The sequence below is a fragment of the Melozone crissalis genome, unplaced genomic scaffold (genome assembly GCF_028551555.1).
Source record: "Melozone crissalis strain CALT ecotype California unplaced genomic scaffold, PUWL_Pcris_2 ptg000198l_1, whole genome shotgun sequence".
Taxonomy (NCBI): domain Eukaryota; kingdom Metazoa; phylum Chordata; class Aves; order Passeriformes; family Passerellidae; genus Melozone; species Melozone crissalis.
In genome coordinates this window covers 1,433,269-1,453,098 of record NW_026535962.1, presented here as the reverse complement: position 1 = coordinate 1,453,098, position 19,830 = coordinate 1,433,269, and the positions used below count along the sequence as shown (strand labels likewise).

The window sequence follows — 19,830 nt, the reverse complement described above, 5'->3', positions numbered from 1 at the left end:
AGCCACGTGGGTGCTGTGCCACTGCTGCAGGTGGGAAAACAGACAGGCCTGAGAAATGATGCTTCAGGTGCGACCCGGTGGGACTGGAAAAGAGGAATTTTAACCAAATCTGGCTTATTCTGCCAAGATTGTGGACAGGAGGATATAAAAGAGGGATGGCGGTCCTAACACCCCACTGGCTCAGCTTTCTGTTCTCTCCCCATTCAAGGGGCACCAATGACCCCTCCACCCACTCAGCTGACTCCCAGGAAAACCCCTCCCAAAATAATACACCGGAATGGGAGAAAAAAGCATAAGGATAAAGCTCCCAGGCTGGAAAAACAGCTGAGACTCCCAAGGAGCATCTCCCAGCCAGGCACTTCCAAAGCAAGGATTGCTGGCTCTCCAGAGAACAATGGCACTAAGAAAAAGGGGCAAAAGCAGCTCTTGGAGACATTATTGGAGACATTATTGGAGATACCAATAATTCCTCAACTGCTGGGGCATTTCCCCCACAAAGAGCACCCACCCATCCTCCCCACAGCCCCCCATTTGCTGAGCAGGATGCAGAGAAAGAGGACTACTTATCTTTTTTTCCTTTTTCTTTCAGTTGTTTATTTTCAAGCTCCAAAAGGGGTATTATTGTAGAGACAGGAAAAATAACAACTGGAAAGCTGTTCTCATGGGGTAGAGACAGTGTCCCTCGAGGATGGACAGGGCTGATGGCTGAGGAGGCAGCAGCAGCTCTGGTGCAGGGACACCGTGCACCCAGGACCCCCTCACCATGGCAAAGCTGCTCAGTGACAAACCCATGGCACCAGCTCTGCCTTTCTGAACCACATGTCCACCTGCTCGTTTATCTTCCCCACATCCAGATCCCAATAAAAGCAATAAAACTCCCATTTAAGGCCAGGAGCCAAGGCATGAGGTGCAGGCTGTGGGTCGAGCACCTGCAAAGCCGGACAGGCTTTTTTGCTCTCTAAAGAAACAGGAACCAGCTCCTCCAGAAGGTAAAAATCTGTGTGTTTCCCCCTTCCCAAACAGTGCTTTAAAGGCTAAAGATGTCCCTGCACCCCCTAAAGGGCAGCACAGAGGCCATTGGGTTCTCATCCTGGCTCTGCCCTGCAACCTTTGGCCTCAGGCAAGGAGTCAGCAGGGGACAGAGCCAATCCCTGTCCCTGGGCTGTGCTGGGACACCCGGAGGCAGCACTGCAGGGTACAAGGAGCACGTCCCACGTCCCAGCTCCTCTCAGGGGATGCTGTGCTGAGAGTGGACACACAAAGCCCAGGGAGCTGGAGCAAGCTGTCTGCGGAAACCTCCCAGGAGCCAAGCGTTTTAATTTATGATCATCATCATGGTTTCTTTTCTTTTTCCTGCTGCCCAAAGGGTATTTGTTCCACGTGCAGTGGTCCCACGGGGTCCTGCCACTCCTGCTCTGCCCCCAGGGCACCCGGGGCGGTGGGACGGGGTCGCTTCTCTTGGCGAGGCGCTTTTGGCTTCCACGATCACACAAACTGTAACAAGCTTTACAAGGAGACACTGGTGAGTCCCAAGGTCTGGCAGCAACCTTTCTCAGTGTGGGCCGAGGGCAGGAGGCTATGCCATCCCCTCCTCCTCCATCATACGTGTCCTTCAGCCTCTTCACCTTCAGCACCAGCAGTTTTGGGTCCTTTTCCGCACGCCGCCTTCTCCGCTGCTTTTCCCGCTCCAGTTTTGCTGGCTGCTTCCTGCCAAACAGCAGATGAAACACACTGAGCTGGAAAGGGGAGAGGGAAGGGGCAGGCAGGAGGCAGGGATGCTGGGAAGAGGCTCGGACAGGACGGGGAGAGGTCAAATTGCTCCCCACAACTCCCCTGTGCCCATCGAGCTGTGCAGCTCCCACTGGTGGGTTCTGCTTCCTTGGCTCAGTGGCTGGTGGAGGTTAAAGCTTTTGGAAAGGGTGTGGGAGCCCTGAGAATGATGTGGAGCACCTCACTGAAAGCAGGGCCTGATACAGAGTGTGGATGGATGGATGGATGGATGGATGGATGGATGGATGGATGGATGGGGAAGAGAGGGATGAGGAGGTAAGGCAGCAGAGTGGAGATACAGGACTGAGCCATGGGTGCAGCCCACCAAGAAGGTGCAGGAGTGCAGCACTCAGGCTCAGGGCAGCCTTATGCCAGCCCCAGCAGTGACTGTGCCCATCTCAGCTGCCGCACAAGCCAAGCTCAGTGCCAGCAGCTGGCCCTGATCCTCGCCCAAGCTGGTTGCCCCAGCATGCTGCTCCCCAGGGGCTGCACCAGTCACTTAATCCACAGCCTCCACCTCCAGACACTGCTTCAGAAGAGGTTACACTAAAAATGACCCATGCACATGGCTTGCAAAGCTGTGTCCTCTCTCATTACAGCACAGCGGGTTTTGTTCAGTGGAATTTTGGATGAGAGCCTGTTCTGAGACAGCGATCTCTCCACCCAAGCACAGGAGCAGGTATTGCCTTACCAGCTTCAGGAAATCCACACTATCATGTCTCAAAATACTCCTGCCAGAGATGGAATGACACTTCATTTTACTGGCCACCACCAAAAGTCACTGGCTGGGAGCAGCCAAGTTAAACACCAGTTCCAGCCCTGTTATCAGCCCCAGTGAGCTCACACTGCAAATGCTTTTATTGGTGATTGAGCACCTGATGGCACCCTCTGCATAGGAGAGACCAAGAAGTAAAACACTTCTTCCCACTGCAGCAGGCTCTATCCCATCCTGATCTATAATTTAATCTCTCCAGGCTCCATCCTCCATCCTAATTTAATGTGGTTTAACCCATCTGTTCTCATCTGTGGAGCATCCCTCAGCACAAACAACCCTGGATGGCCAGAAATGATCAGCACTCACCTTTGCATCCCTCTCTGCAAACTTTGTGAACATGTTGGCGTAGATCCTGCGGTCCCTCTCGTTGTGCTCCTTGGTTTTCTTCTGGCACACGGAGATCTGGGATTTGGCTGCTTTGTTCTGTGGGTTCACTTCCAGCACTTTTTGAAAGTCACATTTGGCCAGCTCAAACTCGTTCATCAATAACCTGGCTTCACCCCTCCTGTACAAGCCTTTCTCATTGTCCTGGTCCAACCCCAGAGCCTGGGAACACACACAGGACTCTGTTAACATCTCAGATCCCTCCCAAGAGATCCCCCGCAGCTGAAGCCTCAATAAATCTGTCAAATTTAGGACAAGGTGGCTTCAAATCTCCAGAGCACTTGCATCTTGCTCGACAAAAATTGCCTCATCTCCATCAGCAGCTGGGAGATCATTAATGAAGTTTTATTATCTCTCCTTGCTTAAAGTACCCCTGAGTGTGGCAGGGGTATTCCTTCTTTTACAAAAAGAAATTTTTAAAAAAACTCCACCAAACTCCCAATGAGAACATACAGGAAAGGATGCTTCATCCTCCAGGCTCATGTTGATGAGGACTTTAGTTTCTATGTTTTTAATATACTTGTAATCCTGTAATTCTTTAGTGTATAACTCCAAACTCCATACACAGCATTAGCTGCTGTTCTCCCATTTTGGTCAGACACAACAATTCCCCTCCAGGCCTGGAATCAAGGACACCTCAACTGCCTCAGGCCACAAGAGACGGAAACAAAAGTGAGTTGGGGGGAGAAAACTTGGGTTAAATTACTTCATTACCTGAAGCTGCAACTGCAAGATTAACCCCCAGTATGAAAACGGCCAAGTGAAAACCCGTGACCCATCATTGTCCATTTTTTGGGGTGTAGTCCCCTAAATGTACATCAAGGTCGTTCAATAAATATAAATGCTTTTTATTCCCTTAATTTTCTCTGGCCTCTGTATTTGGGTAGCCCATAAAGGCACCAGTTTCTGGTGACCCAGGGATGGCAGCAGGGCACCCCTACCTTGTCACAGCACTCGACAGCCTTGGCGTACTCGCGCAGCTTCAGGTAGCACATGGCCAGGTTGAGGAAGGCAGCCAGCAGGAAGGAGTCCGAGGCTTTGGACTCCTTCTCAGACAAGCCATACTCCATCTCCAGCCAGGACACAATCTTCCCGTACTGAATCACTGCCTGCAGGTACTTGCCTTCCTGAAAGGAGCAAAAAAATGAGGCTCAGGCAGCCCCTGGGGTGTCCTGTGAGCAGGTGACAAGAGGCATGCGGGGTGTTCAGGAAATACGGGCAAGGAGGAGGATCCCAACTCCTACAGAACCAGCAGGTTTGGGAAAAGCTGAGCCACAACAGTGGGGAGCTGGGGTGCCCCAGCTGGGAAGGGGCATGCAAAGCCCCTCAGCAGGGTCTGATCTGCTGTCCTGCTCTGCAGGGAGCACACAGAGCCAAGGCAGTGCTGGCAAGGGATGAGATATCTCAGGGAGCATCAAGAAGTGAGAAAAAGGCAGAGGGAGGGCAGGACTCACCCTCCCCAGCCCTGTCTGGGGGCACATGGCTTCCCTGGCACTGATGGCTGCCAAACTCAGCCCCAGCTCCCCTCCTCTGCCTCTGCCACCCCCGAGTTCACAAACCTTGAAGTACATGGTGCCCTTCTCCTTGACCACGGCTGCCTGCTCCAGCTTCTCCTTGGTGTCCATCTCCCACGACTCCTTGGCCTGCAAAGGAACACTTGGAGCACCCCAAGGGGAGCAGAGCAGCCTCCCCTGCCCCAGCAGGACCGTGCCACCCTCTGGGACAGCGTGGTGACACCCAGGGCTCAGCAGGGCTGTGCCACAGAGCCTGGGGACAGGTCCTGCCCCCGCTGTGGCCAGAGGGATGGCACAGGCAGGGGACCCATCCAGGGATGTGCAAATCCCATGGGATTCTCCTGCATCCCATCCCCAGCCTCCTCATGGGCACAGCCAAGGGCTGGCTGGATGGAGCAGCTTTTATCTGTGCAGTCCAGGGGAAAAAAAAAAAAAAGAGGAAAAAAGGAGAAAAAAGGGAAAGAAAATAAAAGGGAAAAAGGAGAAAAAATTAGAAAAAAAAGGAGAGAAAAATGAGAAAAAGGAAAAAAGTAGAAAAAAGGAAAAATTAGGAGAAAAGATGAGAAAAGAAGATAAAAAGGGACGAAAAAAGGAGGAAAAAAAAGAAGAGGGGGGAAAAAAAAAGGAAGAAGAAAAAATAATATTAAAATAAAAAGAAAGTACAAAAGGACAAGGTTAGGAACAAATAAGACACCCAGCCTTGGAGCTGAGCCACAAAAATAAAACAAACCAACAGAGAAGAACAAATTGAGAACACGAAGCTCCTCGGTGACGTGTCCACTCCAGCAGGGGTTGGGCTGCAGCCACGCCAGGGACAAAGGCTGGAGGCTGCACAGGCCCTGACGTTCCTGCAGCCCAGGCAGGGACAGCAGCACCTCTGCCCTCACCTTCTCAAAGCTCTTCAGGGTCACCTCGTACACCAGCTCTGCGTTCCCCTGGATGCCGAATTTTGGCTTCCCAGCCTCGCCAAAGCCGTACCTGCAGGGCAGGGGAGGCACTCAGAGAGGGGAAAAACCTGATTTTCAGCAGAGCTCGCCCATAAATGCACACCCAGGCTGCCACCCACGGCTTTCTAGCATTTTGGGGACAGGTGATGTTACCCTCCATGAGCCTGTGGATGTACAGTGCATGCATTGGGAATTGTCCCTTCTGGCTGCATCAAAGCCATATTTTCACACAGGCTTCTCTCCAGCCCTGGTCATTTCCAGAGGGACATTTTCATCTCAGATACTGGGCTTGGCTAAAGCCCTTTCACCTGTTTTTTTCTAAAATCATCTCAGTATTCCTGTTTACATGCCACTGGTCACCCCTGCTGCTCCTGCTGGTGTCCTGTGAGACTCCCAGAGAGTTCTATTTTCAGGATCACCATCTCCCACAAGGGCTGCAGGCTGAGACCCACTCAGAATCACTGTGGGGATGCTCCTCACCGTGGGCTGAGGTAGAGGATGCAGTGCTCTCCCCTCTGCATCTTCTCCAGGGCCTTGTCAATGCCGATGGGGATGTCGTGGTCCTCCCCTTCGCCCACCACGAACTTCACGTCCTTGCAGTCGAACCTGTGGCCACCACAGAATCCCTCCAGGTGAACTGCAGAGGGGAAAGAGGGGCAGGGTGGCACCCAGAATCATCCAAACCTTGGAGAAAACTGGGCTCCAAAGTGTCTTAGAAAGCATTTTATAAAGCATCTCTCCCAAAACTCAGCAGAGCCTGCAGGAGGGAAGACCCAGGGCTGGAGGAGAGGGATGGAGAGGCCTTGGGGACGTCGCTGAAAAGCAAGGCAGGCATATCTTGTCTAAGCAGGGACCAAACAACAGATAAACATCGTGACTAATATGTTCCCCTCGCACTCAAGTGCACGAGTCAAGCCTTACTGGAACTGGATATTGCTCCTGGCACGGCGCCACGCAGAGTTTATCACGGTGATTACAAACCCCCTATACTGTGCTATACTGCCTTGACTCCTGCCTCCACAGCAAGGCCACGTTCTCCCGACTCTGAGAACTCAAAGTACAAGATAAACTTTTTTTATTTTTAATCTTCAACCAGGAGCCGTGCTGTTCCAGCCCCAGCGGCTGGCAGAGGCGCAGGCAGAGCGGACACCGGGTACCTGGCACATTCTGCACCTGGCACTCCTGCCTGCCTCTCCACAGCGAGATTATTCTTTATTTATGCAAACCTGAAGACGTTCCAGGCTTTGGGGACGCTTTTACAACCTTTGCGTTCTGCTTGCAGGGTAAAAGGCATACACGCACATGCAGGCATCAAGGAAAAGCAATTTCACAAGGAACTACTACATATTGTTGGGGGAGAAAAAAAAGCTAAAACAAACAACAACAACAAAAAAAGCTTTGTAAGAGGAAAAATTCACAGCTGTTCTTAAAGGTTTTGCAGCCTGCAAAGACATGAGATTACCTTTGTTTGAGGGGAACAGAATGCAGCCTGAGATGCTGCAGGGCACTGAGCATCCTGCTGTGGTGCCAGGTGAGGGGCAGGACAAGCTGGGCACCAGAAACAGCCATGAGGGTCTGGGCTCTGCACAGGAGAGCTGCAGCATGGGCTGAAGGAAATCTGAGCCCATCCCCTGCCCTGGGACCCTCAGAAATGCTTAGGATGAGAGGAATGGACAAGGCAGAGCCGGCAGCCCCCATTGCAAGGGCAGGTCCAGCTGCCATAAGAGAACCCAAGGATGCAGCAGCATGCCAGGCTCTGCCTTGTCACTCCTCTCTTGTCACCAAAGCCATGCTGGGACTGAAGCAGAGGGTGCTCAGGTGCTTGCCAGCTCCATGGGACACATCCTGCACCCATCACTGGTGCTCAGTGACCACGGCAGTCAGGCTGCTGTGAGCTCACCCAGCTTGGCATGAGGACAAAAAGCAAATCCACCTCCACCAGGGACAACCTCTGCTCTTGCACTACTCAAAAACCAAGCTGGCTGTTTTTTTAGGCACAGGAAATGTGGAAAATCCTGCCTAAAACACAGGTAAGCCACCTCACAGCACTGTGCATTTCCCTGCTCGTTCCTGGCCAGCACAGATCCATAATCCCTGACCCCAAAAGCAGCACTGCAGCTCCCCCAGGTCCCACATCCCCTGTGGAATGTGGTGATGATGGGACGATCCGCTTTAAAACAGGATGCACAAGGGGATGTTGTGATCCTTCCTTCCAAGGACAGCGCTGCCCTGTTTTAATTGCACAGAAAACGCAGCGAGCACAGAGGGGAAAATCTCAGCTCGGGTTTCCAGGAGTGGGTCAGCTGGTTCAGCCGCTCTTGGATTACAGAGAAAAAAAAGTCACTGAAGGAACATCACTCCGGTTGCAGCTCTGACTTATTGTTCTCTCAGTGCCTGCAGCGATTTTGTTTTTGAAGAGCTGAGAACAGAGTGTACTGAGTGCGGCTGGCACACGAACTTGATGTGCTGACAGCAATTTGTACTCAGATTAAAAACGGAGAAGGAGGAGGGGTGTGGGGGGAAAGGATGTAACAAAAGCTGGAATGCCAGATTTCAACTGCAGCACAGGTTTTAGGGAGCAGAGCTGGGATTTAGGGTCTGTAAAACTTAAAGCCTATAAAAACCCGGAGGTGCTTGCTCCTGGAACAGTGATTTATTCCAGCCCAATTCCAGCACCTCCCAAACTACAGAGCTGAGGTAAACCATGGACTGCTGTGCCACCCCCAGCACAGTGACCACTGTTCAGACAGTGGAATTTTAGTCAAAATCTCATTTTTCCCTAAAAGAGTCTCGTTAGAAGAACCGGCCACTTAAAGCTGCGAGCTTTGTAAGCTCTCACAGCTCAGATTCAATTTCTCAGTTGATAAAGGGACTTTAGGATCTTTGTGTACAGGAATTAAGGAATGAAAGTAAATGTGTCCCATATGGAACAAGCCCTGTGTGTGTGTCTGAGCAGTTCCTATGAAGGAAAAAACCCCAAACCCCAGTCTGCCCTCCCCTGTCCAGCCCCACAAAATGATGGGACCAGAAGAGGGAGAGCCCAATGGGATGTGAGCTCTTCATCCTCCCACATCAGCTGAGACCACCTCAGCCTCAGCAAACCCCTTGTAATAATTTCCTTCCCCCCACCATCAGCAGCCCTGTGGCCATAAGGGAAGGCAAAAGCCCCATTCTGTAAGAAATGTGATGAGAACCCGCAAAACCACCATCAACAGTGGAATGATGTTTTTAAATGATGGTTTTTTTTTTTGGACACTCAGCCAAATAAACTGCTGAGTGTCCAAAACACTGAGCAAGATCTCAGAAGAGCATCCCCAGCTGCTCTCCAGCCCACCTGGCCCTGGATGGATGTCACTGCACCCATGTCCCTGCTCAGGGCAGGGATCAGCTCAGGACTGAGCCCTGCCTGTCCCACAGGCACCAGCACTCACTCTCCACCGTGGCTCCTTCATTGGGGTTGGAGTAACCTTCCCCCTTCCTCTTGATCCTCCGGATGATCCCTCCATCCTCAAACAAGTCCTCGCCCTTGAAGTCAAGCAGCTCGACCTAAAAAATAATAAAGGGAAAAAGTGGGCAGAGAGCAGGGAAGGGGAAAGGAGAAGAGAAAAACAACAGAGAGCCTCAAAGCAGCAGTTCATCCCCTGGCTGGAGAAGCAAGCCAGCTAATTCTCCTTTCAGCTGACGAGCAGAAGTTGCCCATAAAAACCCAGATCCAAAAACCACAGCATAATACACAGGGTTTATTAGAAACTGGGACACATCCAGTACCTGAAGCATAACACAAAGTAACAGCAAAAATAAGTTTGTTGAACCTGTAAGGGTACAACACAGCTGATGCTGTGAAAGTCCCCCAGAGTGAGCAGGAGCTTCCCCTTCATCCTCTGACGGGACCAGCTCTGACCCCAGCCTAGTCCACACTTGGAAGGCCTGAACCTTAATTTAGGACAGACTCTCTCCTCCTTCCATGTCCCAACGAGCCCTGCCCAGGGAGCCCTCAGTGCCAAACCCTCACCTTTCCTACCACCCCTCAGCACTAATGGTTTTCTAGCACCTGCAGGCATTTCCCAGCTGCTTTCTCCTTCCCTTGTGCATGTTGAAACCAGGAATCTGCCCACTCCCTGCCCCAGCACCAGGATTCTGCTAAACTGGAGTTTCAGTCCCAGCCTTCCAGCTCAGACACACATTTCTGAGAAAGCCCTGGCAGCAGTTCCTGGAGCAGAGGGACACGTTTCAGGAATCCAAGTTGGCTTGTTGGTTTTTTTTGGTTTTTTTTTTTTTTTTTCCTTGTTGTGGATTTTTTTGTTGTTTGGGCTTTGTTTTTTTATTATTATTAATAATTTTTTTTTTTTTTTTTTATTTCTGAGCTGGCTGGCAAGGCAGAAAGGGAGGGAGCTTGCAGGCTCACCAGCATTACTTGCCTCAAAGAAGAGGGTGGCATTGGAGGGGATTTTGGGGGCACTGCCAGCAGAGCCGTAGGCGTACTCAGGTTTGCAGAGCAGGTAGCAGATCTCTCCCTTCTTCATGGTGGCCACCCCAATGTCCCATGCCTTGATGACCTGACCTAGGAGGAAGGCAGGTGTCAGGCAGGAGGGAGCAAGCAGCAACCCAGCAACAAACCCAGCAAGGATGCACCCAAAACCAAACAACCCCACATTCCGCAGTGACCTAAGGCAGGGCTGATGCTGTCCAGCTGTCCTGCAGCAGGTTCAGGGGTGGTCCTGGGCTGATCCCACCCTCCAGCATCCCCTGGAGCAGCTCACCCTTGCCCAGGCTGAAGATGAAGGGCTCGTTCCGATCGCGGCTGGAGTCGAACTTCTTCCCGTTGGCCAATTTCCCTTTGTAGTGCACATAGACCTTGTCCCCAATCATGGGACACTCATCCTCACTCCCAGGTCTCTTAATGATCTGAGAGAGAGAAACCACCCGTGAGCTGGGGCTGTGGATGCATATGGAAAAGGAGGGAGATACACACACAGGCATTTACATAAATATATACATACACACATATACACCCCAGTGCTGCCCTGAGTAACAGGAGGGAGCTACTCAGTTTGCCCCTAAATTTGCCCATCATCAGCTCCTAAAAACAAATCTCAAAGTGGAGCCACAGCAGTGGAGCTGGACTGGGCTGGGAGCAGAGACCAGTCCACACTGGGACTGGATAAACAGCACGGCTCCAAACCTGCAGTGAGCACAGCTCCACTCACTCTGTCCATACACATTTTACTCACAGGGGTGTGTCAGCTCACTACTCACTCCTTGTCAACACTTTTTTCTGCAGGCTGCAGCCGGGAACAAGCAGTTCTCGAGCTGAGGATGGAGCAGGGGAGGATGCTATTCTTGGAGGAAAGGTCCTATTCAAGTGGAGAAGTGTAAGTGCTGAGGAGCAGAACTATCCAGAAACGGCCCCGAATATGAAAAAGGGGCTGTGGAGCAGACTGGATGACCTCAGTAATGTGCTCTTTCTAATGTTTGTGAGTCACACACAGAAATGCTTTGTGGATTTACAGCTAATAATCTGATTAGGAACACAATAGCAGTGAAATTCACGGAGCAGCCCGGGCCCACCAGCCTCAACCACCACTCCATTCTCCTTTACTCATCCCCTTTGCCTTGGAAATGAAAGAACTCAACCCTAGAGCCCTGGAGGTGTGACCCTGAGGGCTGGGGTGACCTGCACCCCAAAGGGCAGGAGGGCAGGACAATGCAGATCCCCCTCACCTTCAGAACCCCTCGGTCCTTGGACGGGGTGATGTCCTCCCCACGCTCAGCCAGAGCTGCTGCCTGCACCTCCCCTTCACTCTTGGTGCCCTCATCAGTGGTCATGGTCTCCTTGGGCCTGGGGGGACACAGCACAAACCCCGTCAGCCTGGCAGGTGGTGGGGGAGGAAAGGGTTTGTCACCCTGCAAACACAACGCACAAATAAAGCATTTTCCCCAAAAATTAAAGCAAGCCCAGCACCAAAAGAATCCCAGCTATTTGGGTGGATGAAGAGAAAATTCATAGCAAAATGGGGGATTTTTGGGCAAACTGCTGGAGCACTCCGCTCCCAAATGTCACCACACGGGCAGCCAAGGTGCCAGAAAAGCCACGTTTTCCATTGAACACAGACTTTTTCCAATGGTTCCTGGTGAAAAAAAAAGAATTGCCTACAGTTTCAGAAACATATTTCCTGATGATTTCCTTCAGACCATGGGGCTATTTTGGTAGCTGCACTGCTGGGCGACACATCATCAAGGAAACATGTGACGGAGAATTAGAAAGCGATGGGATTTTTAAGACATAAACCAGATCTATTAAAGCCACCGTAATTGTGAAACTTTCCCACAGTCTTCAGCTGGTGGAAGCTGATGTTAACCAGCAGGAGAAATCATTCATTTGGGGGACTCAAGAAGAGCAAAGAAAGGATGTTTTCAGCTCCAAGGAGAGATAAGTCGCGCTGCGAGAAGAATTGCTTTCCTCGCACCCGGGTGGAAAGGGAAGGACTGGAGCCCGGCCCCCCCAGCACAGGAAGCCACTGAGACACAAAGAGCCCTGAAATGGAAGAAGCAAAGAGAAAAATAAGGGAACTACTTGTTGCAAGGCTCAATTATCACAGCCTTTCGGGCGGTATTTAATGGGATTCTGCTCCCTTTGCTCTGCGCTGCTGGGGTTTCAGATGGGGACATCTTTTTAAAAAAAAAGCATTTAAAAAGCAAAGCAACATGTGGTGAGACCCATTATCTCACAGGTGTTTATTGGAAAATATGCCATGGGTTGCTTTGGGAGAAATGTTTGATGAGGTGGTGGTGAAGCAGTGTTTACCCAAAGGGGTGATGGGGGCCCCACTCCTGGGAACATTTGGATGAGCAACCTGGTCTAGTGGAAGGTGTCCCTGCTCATGGTGGGGGGGGCTGGACTGGATGGCCTTTAAAGCTTCCTCCCAATGCAAACCATCCCATGATTCAATGACTGGGGTGCTGGGATGCTCTCCAAGCCACCACAGCCTTCCTCTTGGAGAGGAGTGAGGAGGAGGAGGAGGAGGTGGTGCCCATCCCAGCACGGGCATGGCACCAGTTGCCAGCACAGATCCCCTGCAGCACCAGGCACACATCATCCATAACCCACCCACCAGGACCAGGAGGAGCCCAAAAAGCAGCAAAGCTTGCCCAAGCATCACCCCCTTGTGGGGACAGAACCTCCCCAGCTCCACCAAGCAGCCACGGCTGGGATGCAGGAGACGGACGGGGAGGTGCTGGCTCCGGCTTGCCAGTTGCTAAATCCCACCAAGAGACATCTAAAAATACACCCTACGCATCCTTCTCATTATTTTTCTACGTAAGCAATTAGAGGAGTCATCCAGGGAAGCTGGCCAAGGCGGGCGGGAGGGGAGAGCTCTGCGTCAGCAGCCCTGGGAGGGAAGGAGCCCACAGGAGCCAGCTCTGGAGATGTGGAGATGTGGCCCTCGTTAGGAAAGAGCCCCCAGGAGCCAGCCCTGGAGATGTGGCCCTCGTTAGGAAAGAGCTCCCGGCTCCCCCGTCCAGCAACATCGGCTCCAAGTAGGTTAGAGCAAAGAGTGCACTGCTCCCACTTATCTCCCATTTGGAGCGACAGGAGGAGGCTGGCCAGGGGCCAAAATCACAATTAATTTGAAACAAACAGTTGTAGGGCAAAAAAAACCAAAAAACAAAAAAAAAAGAAAAATATCTGCTACTCCCTGAGGTTTAAATAGAGAGCAGGCAGGGATGTCACCGAGCACAGCCAGCTTGCTGGTGGTGTCAGAGCCTGAATCCTCTTGTTTGTGTACTCTGGATAAGGGAGGGCATTAATTAATTAATTACTCCGTGCAAAAGCCCCTGGGTGATTCTGACACCCCAAGCAGGTCCTGCTTTCTTGTTGCTGCTGCTACCCACAAGATTAATGTTGTAAATCTGTAAATGAAGCCAGGACAAACCATCCTCCCTCCTCTGAACATCCACACTGCTCATTTCCCCGGGATATAAACATGGATGGGTCAGAGAAGCACAGAAATAAATAAAAACAAGGTTTTAAATTTAACAATTCCCTCTCCACACAGGTGTTGCTGTCTCCCAACACTGAGGAATAGCGGCCCACGTTAGGAAAGAGCCCACAGGAGCCAGCTCTGGAGATGAATGTAAATGTAATGTAAATGCTTCTGTAAATGTAATGCTTCTGTAAATGAAGCCAGGGTAAACCATCCTCCCTCCTCTGAACATCCACACTGCTCATTTCCTTGGGATAGAAATATGGATAGCTCAGAAAAGCACAGAAATAAATAAAAACAAGGTTTTAAATTTAACAATTCCCTCTCCACACAGGTGTTGCTGCCTCCCAACACTGAGGAACAGCTGGAAATGCAGAGAGGAGAATGGGATGCAGAGGTCTGACCCGGGGCTGGGGACAGACAGGTATCACACATGCTAGGGTTTCACCATCCATCCCCAGCCCCGTTTCCTAGAAATCGGCGTACCGGGAATCTGCCAGCTCCAAATGGAAACTTCATGCTGCAGATCCCTCCCAGGGGCTCCCAGGAGGGGAAGGGGATGGGGAACAGCAGCAGGGCTGGGCAGGGCTCTGAGGGCTCTCACCTTGCCACCATGCAACGCTTGGAGAAGGTTTGGAGGTGCAGGGAGAGTCCAGGCCAAGAGTCACAGCGGGGAAATACCTGGTGAGACAAGGGGGGGGGGACAAAAAGAAAAAAAATATTAAAAAACCACATATGCTTTTTTATTCTAAAACAGGATTTCAGAAGAAGGAGGGAGAACAGAGCAGTTTGGAGCCACAGATCATGCCCCATCACGGTCAGAAATGGGTGATGAAGACTATGGCCAAAACCTGTTTTGACTCCCTGTTTTCACAACACAGCATCTCACCATCAGCTTTACAAAAAATAAATCAAGGCTATACCCTGTCCAACTGCTGCACTGGGATGAAAATTAACAGGACGAAAAAATAAGAAGAGTTGGCTGCTCCAGGGTTTGTTTTTTAAGACCCACGTAGCACAAAGCACTTTCACTTCCACGGCACCACAGCAGCCCTAAAAGCTCAGATTGCAACACAGGAGGGAGTTTCTTGAAAACGCAAAGGTCAGGCTTTAAAAAAAACAAATCTGAAAGCACAGCAGGGAGATGTGGGGCCCTGGATCCTGGTGATCATCACCCCAAATCCCAGCCCCTTGGGGTGATTATCACCCCAAATCCCAGCCCCTCAAGCTGTACATGCATCCCCCAGCACAGACTGATAATGAAGAATAACCCAATTAGTGCAGCTGCTGTCTCTCTCTCCACTGTCCCACAGTGGATTGCTTCCCCTTCCATCACAAACTGCTTTTTTCTTAATAAAATCCCTTCTTGCTGAGCAAGCTGCGCCTGTGCAGAGGAGAGGACACATCAGAGCAGTGATTTTTCCTGGATGAGGGTGTTTTAAGACACCTCAAGGCCAGCCTGCTGAGACCAAGGAAGGTGATGGTCATGAGTTAAAATTGGGATTTCTAACAAAACACGGCATTCCTAAGATAGACAAGCAGCTCCACATAAACCTCAGCTGCATCCCAACACAGAAGGACACACCTGGACATTGAGTGCCATTTCTCACACTCATACATCACAATTAATTAATTATTTTTTCTTTTGAATCCTGGCCACTTTCTCCACCTCCTTCAAAACAAACAGGGAAGCCATAAAATTGAACCCATTGTTCACCAACCCAGAGCTCCCATGGATCAATTTACTTCCCACCCTGCGCGTTGTGCAAGCGGCCAACACCCGGCGGGCCAGGCACGGCAGCTCCTGCTCCAACAAAACTCCAAAACGCAAACAGAGCTGCTGGGATTGCCCCCATGGCACCCGGGGTGAGCCCTGATTTGTGGAGAATGAAGCACAATCCCTGGTGTCCTTTATCCACGGTGAATTCCATGGAGACCCTGGTACCAAACATCGCCACCACACCTTGGGGACACCTCAGAGAGGGATGCAGCCCCCAAGGACCATCAGGTATCTGCCCGTGAGCACAAAAGCACCATCAGGAGAAGGTTTTAAAACAATTAAGAGGATAGCAAAGTGAAGAAGAAAACTCCTGAGTGCAGCTCACTTATGTTCCCATCACACTGGCTGCATCATTCTGCCTGGCGGATATTTTGAAGCTTCTGAAATGGTTTTATTTAAGGTTCAAGTCATAACTAATTGATTATTTTTTTAAACATATGTGGGGTAGGAGGCTGTTCCTCAGCTGCAGAGAGAGGAGCAATTGAGCAGGATGGGTCAGTAACCCTGCCAGAATAAATATCCCAGGGAAAAGCAGGATGGGTTCAGTGTCTCTGCATCCCCTGGGGTGAGGTGAGCAGGCCCGTGCCAGCAGCGCACAAAAGACTTTCAGAGAGGAGTGGTTCTATCCCCCCCAGTTCACAATATAAACCCATTAAAAATAATCTGGCTCTTCTGCTGGTTTTCTAGCAAGGAAGTGCTTGCTTGGTTTTTCCCAGGTCACTTCAAAATAAAAAAATAAAATCAGAGGGATAAAGCTGCTCTGAAGTCCCTGGTGAGCAGCCTGTGGTGCATCTCCTCCAGAGTGGGAACCCACAGACACAACACCCTCCACTTTCATGTCAAAGGGAATTTTAAAAAAAGCAGCATTTTCTTTTCTCCTCCCTTATTTTGAAGGATAAGCTCACACCAGGGAAAATCCCACAAAATCCACAGATATTCATGGGCAGCTGCTGTCCCCAGGGGTGAAGGTGCCAGGGGCAGGATGAGGCTGAGGATTTTACACAGGGATGCTCTGCTGCTCCTTGCCTACCTGTCCCCAGCAAGGATTTCAGCTGCTTCCACCACAGAAATCACAGAACAGATCCTCAAAACACTGGAGAAACCAGGGATGCCCAAAGTCCCTGCTCTGCATCAGCAGGGAGAGGCAGCAGCCTGCACCCACCCTGCTCCTGAGGGGCTGGCACAGCTTTTGGTGATGGCAAAAACAAATGATAAAACAAAATAATCCAGGAAATACGGGAATAATGAGTTGTAAAGAGCCGTTCCACACCAGCCTGAGCTTCCTGGGAGATGCCTGGCACCCTAACAAGCTCAGAGGCTGTAACATAGAGACATGAAGCAGTGGGGAATGCAACCTCCCAGAGCTTTCATAAATTGGGATTATGTAACTGGACAAGGGGGAAAAAAAATAATAATATAGCCAAGGAGGTTATATAAACCACCTGTAAAATGTGAGAAAGCACTTGACATCCCACTACCCACTCCTTGGCACCCTCTCCCTGGGTTTTCTGCCACCAAAAACGAGCGAGGTCCTTCCAGTTGTGTCAAAACAAGCAGGGACAACAGACCAGCCAGGCTTTTGGGAATTAAATATTGCACCTCTGGCTGGTAAATGTGAAGTTTCCCTCCCCATAGAGCACAGCAAGGGAAGCCCAAGCCCTCCACTGGCAGCAGCTACAGCAGTGCTGAGCAAATTGAATTTCAAGTGAAAGTTTGGGGGGGACTAAAATAAACACTAAACAGAAATAAACAAGAAACTCCCTGTTTGCCAATTCCGTTTTAATTTAGCCTTTTCTCCGGGATAAATGGGGCAATTAAACTTGGATTTATTTAATTTTTTTGTTTGTTTGTTTGTAGAAGCATCTCACTGCTCAGATTTGGGGGTTTCTCCAAGCAATTTGTGAGCCCTGGCAGGGGGAAATGCTGGGTTTGATGATTTGACCCCACAAACGAGGGCTCAGCAGCACCTGGAGCATCCCCAGGGGGGAATCCCCAGCTCAGCACCCAGAAATAACCCAGCACCAGCTGCACCATGAATGCCAAATGATTTCGGGCAATTCCCAGTGAAACCAGCCCGCTCTGGGGCCAAGGGGGGAATTCTTGGAGAAGCATCACAAGGGGACAAACTGGCGTGGCAGTGCCATGGCTGTGAGGGGCAGGGGACAGCACAGATTTGGGGACAATGCTGCACCCCCTGACACCACAGGGTGGGACAGCTCTGACACACACCTGGTGGGCATCACCTGGGCTGGGGAGGGAGGCTGCACCACACCTGAGCTCCCTTTTGGGATGGTGGCACCTCCCAGGAATGATGCTCCTTGCCAGGCTCGTTTCATTTAATGTAAACCAAAAAGTTCTTGCAATAAGAATATTTTTTCCATCTAAGGACAATTATTTTTCCATCTAAGGACAACACAGCTATTTACAAAGATGGGGCACTGCAGGTAGAGGAAGATTTAACTCCAGTCCCTCACAGCTCCTGACTCCTCACTTTACGATTATTTTCCTCATTTTCCAATGCGCTCGCTTGCAAAATCAGAAATCCTTACTAATCACAATTACTAGTTATGGAAAAAGCCTGTCAGCTCCATGAAAAACAAGTTACATGAACAACTTGTACGTTAGAGCACTCGTGGCCACTGCTTTACACCCACAAGCACAGAGCACTAAAATAATAATAATAAAAAAGAAATCCTTGCTAAGTAATCTCTATTTCCCTGTAATGTCCCATGCACAGGATGCACAGGATCAGGAGGAGCTTCACAGCTCCCTCAAGGGGCTGCAACAACTTTATATAAATTCATGCAGCCGAGAGTGACTGTAAAATAAAATTGATATAAAATAGTATAAAATGAGAACTATCTGAGGACAAAGCATTTTTCAAGCCATTTACAAAATATTTTCCCCCTGAGCCAGCCTGGGAGCTGCAGCCAGCCCGAGGAGGTCTTGGTGCCAAGCATCTCAAACCTTCCAGCAAACTTTCTCCTTCTGCAAGCAGGTAATTAATTAAAACATGCATAACCACACGGCAGTGATGTTCCTGAGGGATGCAGTTTGCTTTTTGCTCAGGAATTGTCCTTATTTTTTGGTTCGTCCCAGCAGGAAGGTGCTCTAACAGTGCTGGGAAAGGACCCCAACATGACTGAAGCGTGTGCTGGGCAAACACAGCCTTGGGAAGATGAGGTTATTTGCATTTATTAAAAATAAATAAACAAAAAAAGCCAGATACAGGCTCTGCCAGATGTATTTAATGATTTTCTTCTCCCCAGCCCCTCAACAGGACAGGGGAGGAGGCAGGAGGGAGGCAGCTTGCTTATGTTTTAAAGGAAGCAGCAATTTGTGCTTTCAACTTTTTTAAACTTTTAATGCCAGTTCCCAGGTTGGCTTTGATATCCCAGTGATGCCCTCAAACCCACCTCAAATGTAATAGCTTATTAGAGTGAAACACTATTTAAACTCTATATTTAAAGCCATAAAGTATCAGCTCCTGGCTTCTTTTTTAAGGGTACTTTTGTTTTTAAGGGTACTTTTATTATTTGCAGAAATTCGGTGCAGCTTTGGAGCCTTTCCATTATATTTTATTTTTTTATTATTTGCACCGGTGAGGGCAGAAATTCGGTGCAGATTTGGAGCCTTTCCATTCTATTTTATTTTTAAGGGCACTTTTATTATTTGCACCGGTGGGGGCAGAAATTCAGTGCAGCTTTGGAGCTCCATTCTGGGGACACCCCGATGTCAGACCCATCTCCCACGAGCTCCTACATCCCATTGTGTCAAACACAGCTTCCTGGGAAGAGCGGGCTCACTCCAAAGTGCCTTTTAACAACAGAACCTCTGCAAGAGTTTTTACGCCCGGAGAGGAGGGGAAACGGCAGAAACTTTTTAAAAAACTACATTTACCTTGAGTGACCGCTTCTACCTGCTGTGTGCGGTGATGCACGCACCCTGCGGGCTCTCTGTGCCCGGTGCTGTCCGGAGAAGCGCTCCGGGAGCCTCGGATGGGGCGGGAGCAGCGGAACCCGCCCGGGCAGCACCGGCACCGGAGCAGCCCGGGATGCACCGGAGCATCCCCACGGGAGCTCCCCCGGCACCTCCACGTAGCACGAACCCCGCTGCCACCCTCACCCCGCGGGTGCCACCATCCCCTTCCCCAGCGCCCCTTCCCCGCTCGGTGTCCCCGCATGTCCCCCGCATGTCCCCAGCCCCGCACCGCCGCACGCTCCCGCACCGCCTGGCCCCAGCCCCGCACGGGGTGTGGGGGGGGCTCAGCGCCGCTCACGGGGCTCTCCGGCCCGCGCTCCCACCTGTGGCCGGGGCTGTCGCCGCCGCTGTCGCCGCCGCCCGGCTCCGAGTGGCCCCGCGCGCCCGCCCGGCCCGGCCGCCCCGCCCCGCGCCCCGGCCCCGCCCCGCCTGCGTCTCATTGGCTGCGCCGCCTGCCCGTCTCCAGGTCTCACCTTACTATTGGCTGCGGAGGAGGGGATATGCAAATCAGAGCGCTGTGCCCGCGCGCCTGGCCGGGTGGCACCGGCGGGGCCGGAGCGGGGACAGGAACGGGGGACGGGGGACAGGACAGGGATGGGGGACGGGGACAGGGACAGGGACTAGGAGAGGGATAGAGAACAGGGATGGAGGACAGAGAATAGGGACAAGGGACAGGGAATAGGGGACCGGGACA

At 51.0% G+C, this 19,830-nt stretch overlaps 1 protein-coding gene across 3 annotated transcripts; it reads right to left on the bottom strand.

Annotated features, from left to right (window-relative positions):
- Positions 1-588: 588 nt before the first annotated feature.
- FKBP5 (FKBP prolyl isomerase 5) lies at positions 589-19,508 on the bottom strand. Of its 3 annotated transcripts, none has more exons than XM_054294052.1 (12): positions 19,460-19,508; positions 13,980-14,056; positions 11,112-11,229; positions 10,151-10,295; positions 9,809-9,951; positions 8,822-8,936; positions 5,871-6,027; positions 5,331-5,421; positions 4,489-4,572; positions 3,871-4,056; positions 2,852-3,091; positions 589-1,700 (listed from the first exon to the last, which is right to left on the bottom strand). In XM_054294052.1, the coding sequence occupies exons 2-12, from the start codon at positions 13,988-13,990 to the stop codon at positions 1,086-1,088; spliced, it is 1,905 nt and encodes a 634-aa protein (XP_054150027.1). In that variant the 5' UTR covers positions 13,991-14,056; positions 19,460-19,508; the 3' UTR covers positions 589-1,085. The 3 variants fall into 3 exon arrangements, with proteins under 3 accessions (XP_054150027.1, XP_054150028.1, XP_054150029.1); XM_054294054.1 differs by having other exon boundaries at positions 1,531-1,707; XM_054294053.1 differs by lacking the exons at positions 13,980-14,056; positions 19,460-19,508 and adding an exon at positions 13,862-13,964.
- Positions 19,509-19,830: the final 322 nt, after the last annotated feature.

Coding starts and splice junctions, on each gene's coding strand:
- FKBP5 (XM_054294052.1), bottom strand. Junction 6,028..8,821: donor TGAAGGAGCCACGGTGGAGA/GTGAGTGCTGGT, acceptor TCCCCTCTGCAG/TTCACCTGGAGGGATTCTGT. Junction 1,701..2,851: donor TTGCAGAGAGGGATGCAAAG/GTGAGTGCTGAT, acceptor GGCAGGAAGCAG/CCAGCAAAACTGGAGCGGGA.